We start from the raw sequence: 12,160 nt of genomic DNA, 5'->3' as shown, positions 1-12,160 counted from the left end.
TGTCTGCTTTCAGGGAGCCTTCAGTTCCTGGTGACAAAGATGCTGCGACAGCGGATGGCAGGCAGCAAGGTCAAGGCCGACTCCCGCGAGGCCGCTGCGCTCACTCCGAATCTCAGAACCAGGACGACCGGGTGAGCGGGCAGACGGGGCTCCTTCCGATCCAGAAGGGGAACCGCACTTCCTCGCCTCCGCTCTCCAGACCACAGCCTGTCCTGTAATTAGCCGAGCGGGTTCATCTGAGCTCTGCAAATCACCGGCTTTCCACGAAATAATGATGGTTCTGCTGCTCCGGGACGTGAACACCTCGAAGCCTGAAATCAGAGATGTTTTCCTTTTTTGTGACGGGGGCGGGAAGAATAGTGGAACCGACAGGGGTCCGGCGATTGACAGCCGTGCTCGGTGGTAAAGAAAAGCCGAGGCTCGGGTGGGAGCGCGGGAACACGGCGCCCCGAGACAGAGACAGAGAGTGCCCCAGGCACGACCTGGCGAAATATAGGAAGAGGGACCCCAGGAGACTTTTCTAGACCTTCCGCGCCGGGCGCGCGCCCCGGGTCTCCCCCGCGCGCCGCGTGGGTGCGCCGGCCCCTTCCCTGGATGGATGCCCGACGCGGCCTCCGGGGCGGGGACAGCTCCGGTCACCTCGCGCCCGGCGCGGCCCGTGCGCCCAGAGCTCCCCGGCTCCGGGGCTGGCCGGTCTCGCCGCGCGGCGTGGGCCCCAGGCGAGCGCGGCCGCCGCCCCCGCGGCTCCGGGCCCCGCTTCGCCGGCGGGTTCGGCAGGTGCGTCGCGCGCCCGCCCCGGGCCGGTCCTCCCGCCCAGCGGCCGCGGGCGCCGCGCCCGCCCCGCCCCGCCCCCGCCCGCGGGCCGCCCGGGGCCGGGCCTGCAGCCGCGGCGGGCGGCGGACGGGACATGGGCCGGCGGCCGGCGGCGGCGGGCGGCTGAGGGCGCCGAGGGTCCGCGCTGTGGCCTCGAGTGTCCCGTGCGCGCCCGCCAGGCGCTGCGCCTGCTCGCAGCAGGGACCGGGCCGGTGCGTCGCAGACTCCCGGCTCCGTGGCGGCGGCGGGCAGCGCTGCCGGCTCAGGGGCGATGCGCTGAGCGCACGAAGGGCCGACCGCTTGGGCTACAGTGGCGCGGGGAGCAGCGCCCATGGAGCCGGCGGGCCCTGGGCTGAGAGGGCAGGCCCCACTGCTGCTGCTGCTGCTCCTGCAGGCGGCGGGGCCGGCGGGCGCCCGAGCCGAGACCCTGCTGGACGCGCCGCGGGCCCGGGGCACGAGCTCCATTCCGCCCAGCCCCGCCAGCGTGGTGGCTCCGGGCACGACGCCGTTCGAGGAGAGCCGATTGCCAGTGTTCACCCTGGACTACCCCCACGTGCAGATCCCCTTCGAGATCACCCTGTGGATCCTGCTGGCCTCCCTGGCCAAGATCGGTGAGCGCGCCGGACCCGCGGGGGTGGGGCAGGGGCCGCGGCGAATTGACCTCTGGGTCGTGGCCGCCTCCCCGGGACCCGGGCAGGGGCGACAGAGCAGCTTCATCTCGCCGAAAGGGACCTTCCCTCCCCGGGGGAGGGGTGTGGGGGGAGCAGCTTTATGCTTTGGTTCTTGTGGAACTTGGCCTTGAAATAGCCCCGGAGTTGCAACCTGTAACCAACTTAGCGATTCGCTGCTTCCTCTGCCTGGCATGCCGAGTGACAGCCCTCTGGCAAAGTGGAGACCTGTTGATTGCGGGAGGAGGGGAGTGGGCTGAAATTTGGGGTCTCACTTACTGGGAGCAGGGCATCAGTGCTGCTAGAATGGTCGAAGCCCTTGATGCTTGGAGATGGATGCGCCTTGGTAGCGACGCAGACCCCGGCCCGCACCTGACTGCTGCGGTGTCTGGAAAAGGGGATCAGGGGCACCTGAGTGCCTGCAGCACGACAGGGTGTCTGGGAAAGGGGCCCTGTGCCTTCTGTCCTCTGGGCCAAGGCTGGAGAGTGACAGCTCTCCAGGAAGCATTTTCTTGGTGACTAAGGCCAGTGAAGCCAGTTGCATGTTTAAAAAGACCCAAGTTTCAAAAACTACCTTAAACTCTCATTTGGAAATATATCTCCAAATCTATTTTCTCACCTTTTTTTTTTTTAATTTTAAAAATTAAAAATTTTTTTATTGTATTGGAGTATAGCTGATTAACAATGTTGTGATAATTTCAGGTGGACAGCGGAGGGACTCAGGCGTACATATGCTTGTATCCATTCTCCTCCAAACTCCCCTCCCATCCAAGCTGCCACATGACACTGAACAGAGTTCCCTATGCTATACAGTAGGACCTTGTTGGCTTATTCATTCATCTTCATTTATTTTCACCCCACTTAAATTTTATTATGCTTGTGGTGCTTTATATTATTTTTACTTTATATGTATATACTTTTTAATCTTAGAATATGGCAGTTACTGTTGTAATGATTCCAAAAAGTTGTTCGGTGGACAGAATTTATGCATTATTGCATATGTTTTATACATTTGCCCCTTGAAAAGACCCATGCTCTAAGGTCTACATAAAGGATAAAAAGACACATTGCTGGCATCCTCACACCTGAAGATTGGGGGGAGGGGATGGCATACAGCCCAGTGATCATAATCCATAAAAATGCTAGATGGAGTAAGACATTCAGAAAAGATAATATGCAGTGTAGAGAGAAGAGAATCACTTCCTCATGCTGGACAAACATTTCAACTAGGTTTTCAGGGATGACTAGAAGACGGTCCATCGCAGATGAGAGGGAACAACATTCCAGAGAGGAATAAACAAAGACATAAATTGAGAGGGAAGCGCAAAACAAGTTTGTAGATGGTGCAAGTTGCAGGGAAGAAGCCAAATCTTGGATGTTATATTACATTAACCAGATTCTGTTAACGGTGCCCAAAGAAGACTTTACAGCCTGTAATTGCCCGGTTTTAACATTAAAACTGGTTGAATGTTTTAATTTCCCTTGGGATATGGAATAAGGGGAAAAGGATTTCTCCATGTATTAAGCAGATGTGCACATTTGCATAAAAGTGTTGCCTGTCCTTGTAAATGCAGGTGCTCGTCTCCTTATATGGTCCTCAGGGCAACCCTGCCAGGTAGGAAGGGCAGATAGTATATACCTGCTTGGTGGAGGTGGAAAATAAAACTCAGACAGTTTGCACAGACACACAAAGCGGAGAGCCAAGTGTTCTCTGTTCTCTTTTTCTCTGTCTGAATCTTTGTCCCTGGCGTAGTGCTTCCTTTCTGTTTCTATGACTGCTTCTCTGTTGCCGTTTTTATTCAACTGTGGCTCTTTCTTCTGTTCCTCACTCTTGATTATGTTCATCTGATCACTCACTCTAATAACAGCCGCTAGTAGGCACTTAAGTTCATTATCTCTAATTTTAACAATCATCCGGGGCAGAAATGATGACCGCATATCATATGCAAGGCAATTGAGAGATGGAGATGTTACCTTGCTGCCAGATGGTGAGCCAGAATTTCACCCAGCTCTGCTCAATGTCTCATCTTCCTGCCTACCCTGGAGGCTTGTTTGGTGTCAGGGTTAAATGAGAAGAGATGTGTATAACCTTCATAGGACAGCTGGGCATGCAGTGAGTACTGAGTATTGTCACCATCAGAAGTGGTGGAAGAGAAGCAGAAATCACTCTTGACAGTTTTCTGGCACTATGGTTCCTTTTCCTCTGGACTGGGCCACCTCTCCCCTTTTTCTGCTTCTGTCTTAGGCTCCGCCTTTTCCAAGTGTTCTTATCTCAGGTTGCCTTTTAACACTTGCTTTGTTTTTCTGTCATGATCTATCTATCTTATTTGACCTTATCATGTTAATTGTACAGTGTTTTATTAAAAGGCATTGTTGCTTGTGTGAGCTCATGGATGTATTTATCTTCCCATTGGCAGTTTTCTCATCCAGATGTGTTTATATTCCCTGGCACTTTGCTGTTCTGCCCATCTCTCTGCCTCCTCCAAATTTGGAGCTTCCTCTTTCCTTTCTGCATGTGATGCGGCATCCAGATGGAAACAGATGATGTTCATGTCTCTTGGCCAGAAGGGTCTGAGTGGAGTAGAGATAGTGGGTTGAGGGTGTGGTTCTCAGAGAAATAAGGATAAGCTAGTGCTGTGCTTAGTTGTTCAGTTGTTTCTGACTCTGCGACCCCATGGACTGTAGCCCGCCAGGCTCCTCTGTCCATGGGGAATCTCCAGGCAAGAATCTGGAGTGCGTTGCCATGGCCTCCTCCAGGGGACCTTCCCAACCCAGGGATCGAACCCAGGTCTCCCGCATTGCAGGTGGATTCTTTACCATCTGAGCCACCAGAGAAGCCCAAGAATACTGGAGTGGGTAGCCTGTCCCTTCTCCAGGGGATCTTCCCAATCCTGGAATCAAACCAGAGTCTTCTGCATTTCTGGCAGATTCTTTACCAGCTGAGCCACAAGCTAGTGCTTGGGGTCTTTTCTAGGTTCTTCCAGTATATAGTCCAGCCCTGTCCATCTGCTGTAGCTCTGTTCCTAGAAGACCTATAAAATGCCCGGGGATCCGCCCCCCTGTCCCCAAGGCCCTAAACTTTCTTTTTGGCTTTAGGGAAGACTGTGCAGGTACCTAAGACATTTTTACAGCCCATTAAACAGTAGTCTGGTCAATCAGATTCTACTTGAACTTTTGCACTGGAAAGACTGAAGCAACTTAGCATGTACACTCTGGAAAGACTATTACTTTGGCAGGACTTGTATGATGTGATTAACTCATATTTGGGTGGGGTGATGAATTGAGCAGTCAGTGCAGGGAGATGTGAGGCTATGGGGGAATGGGAGTGTTAACTCATGCAAAATGTCGCGGTTTGCATTTGGGGCAGTTTTTTTAGTGTGTACCTAGCGTACCTGAGCTTACCTGCCCCAGAGAACATGGAGGAACATTGCTAGTGATTAAGCTGAATATGGATCACAGGTTGCCCCCACGGAGGCACCTAATAGCATTTGTAGGAGGTTGAAATCATTTCCAGTGGTGAATTCAGAATCATTTTCTAGATTGCTGTCTACTGTAACCTTAGAAATACTTCAATCAGAAGTGAGAAAATGCATTTTTAGTAGTGTTGAATGATCCAGCTTTATGCTTTCAAACTGTGTTGGAGAAGACTCTTGAGAGTCCCTTGGACTGCAAGGAGATCAAGTCAGTCAAGCCTAAAGGAAATCAACCTTGAATAATCATTAGAAGGACTGATGCTGAAGCCAAAACTCTAATACTTTGGCCACCTGATACGAAGAGTCAGCTCATTGGAAAAGACTCTGATGCTGGGAAAAATTGAAGGCAAAATAATGGGGAGACAGAGAATGAGATGGTTGGATTGCATCACTGACTCAATGGACATAAGTTTAAACAAACTCTGGGAGATAGTGATGGATAGGGAGGCCTGGTCCATGGGGTTGCAAAGAGTCATACACAACTTAGCAACTGAACAACAACTTGATTATCAGGGACAGTCCACTTTCCCGTGACTTGATCAAAAAGAAAGTTCTGTAGTTGAAAAGTTTCCTAAATTGATGATGATGATGATGTGTATGTGTGTGTGTGAAGTGGGTTAAGTAAATAAAAGAACGCAGCAGATTCGCTCCACCTTTGAAAAGTTGTGTTTTTTGTTTTGTTTTTGGCAAGAAAGATCTCCCGAAATTTTTTTCACTTAGATCCTCGTGCATTTGAACTCTAATTGTTCTTTCACTTTGGATGTTTATATTTTGAGTGACTTGATTTTTTTAAACAGTTATAACTGCTCAGTTTGCCTGGTAAATCCTGGACACAGGGATGGAGTTCTACAGCCTGGAATAATAGGTAGCCAGAGGATGAAGAAAGGAAAAATTTCCTAGTGTGTTCTAAGATTGTTTGTTGCTTATTTAGTCATTGTCATGTCCAACTCTTTTATGACCCTGTGGACTGTAGCCTGCCAGGCTCCTCTGTCCATGGGATTTTCCAGGCAAGAATACTGGAGTGGGTTGCCATTTCTCTCTCCAGGGCACCTTCCTGACTGAGGGATCAAACCCATGACTCCTGTATTGGCAAGCGGATTCTCTACCACTGAGCCACCTGGGAAACCTGTTCATTCTAAGCTTGTCTCCTCTGAATTCCTTGCCCAAGAAGTGGGTTAGTGGATTTGTCCTAGACTGGGTGAACTTGGGCATACATTCTAACTCTGTTCAGGGTCCTGGGACAAAGCAGTGTGTCCCCTGCTGTTTAGAGCAGCACAGCTGCCTTGTTTGTCTCAGTGGATCTCCAGACACTCTGTCAACTCTTGCAGTCATGAGAAGCTGGCCTGTTTGCCTCTTCCAGGTGTCATCTCTCACCTTTGCCCTTGAACTTGGGTTAGCATGCACAATTTTTGTCTTCTCTTCATCCTGTTGTCTTGAAATGAAATAACTTGTATTGTTATTTGAGGGGGAAGACAAAGCAGTTTGGTGCATGAATGTTTCTCCTCTGGGCTCCAGGCAGTTCTGAATTTAAATATGAAACCAGAGAGTTTCTTTAGTTAATATCCACCTGATTACTGAGATCTTGATCTCTGGAAAAACCTATCCTTGCCTTTGATCTGTTTCTCTTTGTTACATTTGGTTTTCCTGAAGCGTATTCACCAACTGGTTGGTCAGTGGATGAGGCTCATGCCTTTCATTTATTATTTGAACCACGTCTCACTTTGAACACACCTGTAAAGCCAGGTGCTCCTGATGACATGTGTTTGTTCCTGATAAAGCTCAAAGAAGAAGTCTAATTTCTTACTTTCTCAAAGCCACCGTCTCTTCCTATTGGGCTGACCATACTTTTCCTGTTTTCTGTCCAAAGGATGACTTCAAGGGTCTTTCTAAAGATCGTTTCACATGTCTTCTAGAATTATCACTGCACTCTACCACAGATATAATTTTGTACTTTTTAAGATAACAGCAGGTGATTTCCTACCAAAAATGTTGGTCTTTGGGTCAACTTTAAAAATGAGAATAATATTTATCATTAATGAGATGCTTTGTCTTTTACAGAATTCTTTTCCATAGCTTGAAGTCCTAAAGAGGTATACAGAAAACCTTTTGTATAAACTTATTTGTACTTTGTAGGCTTGTAAAAGCTTACCTGTAAACCAGGTGAATTGGTTGGTTTGTGTATGGGTATATTTTCACTAATGATTCAATTGCTTTAAAGTTTGTTGTTCTGTTGGCTTATCTATGTCCTCTTAGGTCAGTTTTGTTGTTTTTATTGTTCTAGAAAGTCATTATTTCATTTGCATTTTTAAATTTATGGGAAGAAATCTATTTTTCATGATTTAAAAAATCTTCACTTTATTTGTATTTAAGTTCTACTTTATTTTTCCTAACATTGTTATTTTTATCTTTCTTTACTTTGATCAAAATTCATAGAAGTTTATTTATTTTATTCTTTTTCAAAGAATTGCATTCTGGTTGGCTTCTAATTTATAAATTTCTGCTCTCTATTATTTAGTTACTTCTACTTTATTAGGGTGTATTTTGTCATTATTTAAAAAATTACTGAATTGAAAGTTTACCTCATTAATTATTGAAGTTACTTGTTTTCCAGTATGTTGACTCCAAACTTATAAGGATTATTAATCGCTGAAAAAACAGTTACAATTGAAAACATAATTAGCATTACTTTCAATATTTTCAGTGATGAATACTTTTATGAACTGACAAGCTCCACAATTGGCATGGCTATATGACATTAGTCTTATTAAAGTGGACAAAGATATTTAAATAGTTTAGTTGTTATAACTCCTACTGAGCCATTTTCTTGTCATCATCTTGTCCAAAATATGGCTATTTATTTATTCTCATTAAATTCACAGCTGTGGAAAACTGACACTTGAGACTATGTTATAAACAAAACATTTATGATACTCTATTTTGGAGATTAATCCTTTGTTGATTGCTCTGTTTGAAAGGACATATACACCCCAATGTTCATTGTGGCACTTTTTCAATAGCTAGGACATGGGAGCAACCTAAATGTCCATCAACAGAGTAATGGATAAAGAAAATATGGCACATATGCACAATGGAATATTACTCAGCCATAAAAGAACCATTTGCAGCAACATGGGTGGGCCTAGAGATTATTATACTGAGTGAAGTAAGTCAGACACAGAAAGACAAATATCATATGATATTGTTTATATGCAGAATCTAAAAAAATGGTAACTAATGAACTTATTTTCAAAACAAGAGTCACAGATGTAGAAAACAAACTTATGGTTACCAGGGGATATGGTGAGTTCAGTTCAGTCACTCAGTCATGTCTGACTCTTTGCGACCCCATGGACTGCAGCATGCCAGGCCTCCCTGTCCATCACCAACTCCCAGAGTTTACTCAAACTCGTGTCCATTGAGTCGGTGATGCCATCCAACCATCTCATCCTCTGTCGTCCCCTTCTCCTTTCGCCTTCAATCCTTCCCAGCATCAGGGTCTTTTCAAATGAGTCAGCTCTTCGCATCAGGTGGACAAAATATTGGAGTTTCAGCTTCAACATCAGGACTGATTTCCTTTAGAATGGACTGGTTGGATCTCCTTGCAGTCCAAGGGGCTCTCAAGAGTCTTCTCCAACACCACAGTTCCAAAGCATCAATTCTTCGGCGCTCAGCTTTCTCTATAGTCCAATTCTCACATTCATACATGACTACTGGAAAAACCATAGCCTTGACTAGGGTGAACAGGGATAAAATTGGGAATTGGGGATTGACATATACACACTGTGCTGTGCTGAGTCACTCAGTCGTGTCTGACTCTCTGCGACCCCACAGAGCCCACTAGGCTCCTCTGTCCATGGGGATTCTCCAGGTAAGAATACTGGAATGGGTTGCCATGCCCTCCTCCAGGGAATGTTCTCAACCCAGGGATTGAACCCAGGTTTCCCACTTTGCAGGTGGATTCTTTACTGTCTGAGCCACCAGGGAAGCCCAAGAATACTGGAGTGGGTGGTCTGTCTCTTCTGTAGGGGATCTACCTGATCCAGGAATTAAACCGAGGTCTCCTGCATTTAAGGTGGCTTCTTTACCAGCTGAGCTACCCGGGAAGCCCGGCATATACACACTACTATGTATAAAATAGATAACTAATAAGAACCTGCTGTATAGCACAGGGAACTCTATTCAGTACTCTCTAATGGCCTGTATGGGAAAAAATCTTAAAAAAAAAGTGGAGACATATATATACATATGTATATACATATATATATATATATGATTCACTTTGCTGTACACCTGAAACTAACACAACATTTTAAATCAATGATACTCCAATAAAAACTTTTTAAAATAAAATAAAAATAAAAAGCATTCATGGTACTCTAAATTTATGTAAATTTATCTATTGCAAGTTATAATAGCAATAAAGAAAATGGTAAAGACTAAAGAATTCGGGGAGATGATGCAAATGAAATTGCACTTTCCTAATAATTGGTGTGAAATCATTACTGCTTTTAACTTGCAAACCATCTGTATTCTGAGGAGAACTTAACACCGTACATTAGTGGTAAAGCTGGAAACATGACTGTTGATGATGCATCAGGACCTGTAAAATACAGTTTGGTCTTTATGAAGTCAAATAAATGCCTCCTGAGATGAAATAGGAATATTAAATGAAACTCTTGTTAAAGATGAATTCTCATGATCCAAATGTGTATAATTTAGAGGAATGGTAATATACGTATTTAAGGCTAGAAATATATCCTTCTGATCCTGTTTCAGTTGCTTTGCATGGTTTTGACGTATAGAGTTTTCACTTTAGCTCAATTCTCAGTGTTTTACATTTTCCTTGTGATTTTTTTATTGTAGCTCAATAAGTATTTAGGATTGTAGTTTGAGTTATAGTAATAAACATTTTGAGATGTATGGTTATTTTTAAATTTTTATTCATAGTTTAGTCCATTTTGGTTATATAGACCTGGTTGGTTTTTTATATTGATTGAGACATCTTCTGTGGCCTAATGGGGCTTCCCAGCTGGGTGAGCGGTAAAGAATTTGCCTGCCAGTGCAGGAGACGCAAGAGACTTGTGTTCGATCCCTGGGTTGGGGATATCTTCTGGAATAGGAAATGGCAACCCATTCCAGTATTCTTGCCTGGAAGATTCCATGGACAGAGGAGCCTGGCAGGCTACAGTCCCTGGGGTTGCAAAGGGTCAGATACAACTGAGTGCACGCACATACACACACACACACACACACACACACACACACACACACACTGACTTAATAGGTGGTCATTTAAAACTACATTTCAAGCTTTGATTGAAAAAGATTGTGTGTTCTCTATTCCATGCAGGCACTTGTACACATATACCGGCACACATATGTGCATACACGCAGAGGACTAGATGAAATTTCAAATTATGGAGTGCAGATATGAAATAGCATTACCAATTTTTTGGGTTATTTTATCTATTAGTTTCTGGGGGTACATTAAAACCACTCTCTAAGACTGTGATGTCAATTGCTGTTTGTAAGTTTGTTATTTTTTGCTTTAATATTTTAATGCTTTGTTATTAAGTATCTACTAGCTCAATATTGTTAAAATCTTCTGAGTAAATCCTTCTTTACTTATTAGGTTACTCATTAATGTCCCTATTTTAAACATTTTTCTTGTGGCTCAAAGTCTGTTTTTTCTTATATCCCTATTGCTATTCAAAATAAACTTCATTTTGCACATGTATTTTTTTCTGTATCTATGTTTTCCACACCTATATTTTCCAGACATGTTTTTTCCCTAACCATAATTATCATATCAAATCAACTGGGTAATTTTCCTTTAGCTGTATCTCGTTAAACCACATGTGAGTAGACTTTCTATCTTTAATTTAAAATTTCAAATATCTGCAGTTTAAGGAGAAGCATAATTATGTATGTTGTGCATAATGATATATTCAGACTTTACCGTCTGTTTACTACACTTTTACCTGGTCTCTTCAGTTCTCTTTTCTTGTCATATTTTCGCTGAGTCAAGTTTTCCCTTCATTTTTTAATATATTATCATATATTCTCTTTCCATATTTTTTGTGGTTACATTTCAATTTTAATAAGATACCTGAGTAAACAGGACCCAGTCCAGTCTGCCTTGGCTCACATCTCAGGAACATTTTCTTGCATAATTTTGTAGTTGTATGATTTTTTGGTACATAACTGAAATTCTGAGCTCAGTTACCCTTTGGTGAAATGGGGATAGTAAAAGTGCCCATGTCCTAGGCTGTTGTGAGAATTAAGTTTGTTAATATATGTAAAATGTGAAAATTATATTTGGGATCACAGTAAACATATTATTTTCTGTTTTCTTATTGTTTGTTGTCTTCATGAATAATATTTATATTAAAAAAATTTTACCTGCTATCTGCCAATTTCAGAATTATATCTTTTTACCTTATAATTTAGACCTGATTTGTAGTTAATTTCCTCCACGACTTAGTTTTTAATTTTTGCAAACAATGTCTACATAGATTTCTAAACATGCTTACCATTTTTTCTTCATTGTTACTTCTTCTGTTTCCTCTTTTTTCCAGATTGTTTTCTTTTTAATGAAATGTGTAATTTAGTGGATACTTTGGGAAGGGAGGCTTCCATTGATAAATTCTCCTGATCTTTGTATGAAAATGTCTTTATTTTGAGTATTCTCTTGAATGATTATATCACAGAGTATCAGTTCAGTTCAGTTCAGTCACTCAGTTGTGTCCGACTCTGCGACCCCATGAATTGCAGCACGCCAGGCCTCCTTGTCCATCACCAACTCCCGGAGTTCACTTAAACTCACGTCCATCGAGTCAGTGATGCCATCCAGCCATTTCATCCTCTGTCATCCCCTTCTCCTCCTGCCCTCAAACCCTCCCAGCATCAGAGTCTTTTCCAATGAGTCAACTCTTCGCATGAAGTGGCCAAAATACTGGAGTTTCAACTTTAGCATCAGTCCTTCCAAAGAACACCCAAGACTGATCTCCTTTAGAATGGACTGGTTGGATCTCTTTGCAGTCCAAGGGACTCTCATGAGTCTTCTCCAACACCACAGTTCCAAAACATCAATTCTTCAGTGCTCGGCTTTCTTCACAGTCCAACTCTCAAATCCATGCATGACTACTGGAAAAACCATAGCCTTGACTAGACGAACCTTTGTTGGCAAAGTAATGTCTCTGCTTT

The 12,160-nt window shown here is 44.1% G+C and overlaps 1 protein-coding gene across 2 annotated transcripts in view; it reads left to right on the top strand.

The window, feature by feature from the left end:
• The first annotated feature begins 1,003 nt into the window (after positions 1 to 1,003).
• Positions 1,004 to 12,160, top strand: part of SLC9A2 (solute carrier family 9 member A2) — a 91,103-nt gene continuing 79,946 nt past the window's right edge. The window contains exon 1 of one of the 2 annotated variants that reach the window (XM_070379867.1): positions 1,004 to 1,424. In XM_070379867.1, the coding sequence (XP_070235968.1) occupies positions 1,145 to 1,424 (280 nt within the window). In that variant the 5' untranslated portion in view covers positions 1,004 to 1,144. The remainder of the gene's footprint in view (positions 1,425 to 12,160) is intronic. The other variant, XM_070379868.1, reaches the window with a different exon arrangement.

Source organism: Bos mutus, chromosome 11, assembly GCF_027580195.1.
Source record: "Bos mutus isolate GX-2022 chromosome 11, NWIPB_WYAK_1.1, whole genome shotgun sequence".
Classification (NCBI taxonomy): domain Eukaryota; kingdom Metazoa; phylum Chordata; class Mammalia; order Artiodactyla; family Bovidae; genus Bos; species Bos mutus.
The sequence above is the reverse complement of the archived record's forward strand: the minus strand, read 5'-3'. Positions and strand labels throughout refer to the sequence as shown.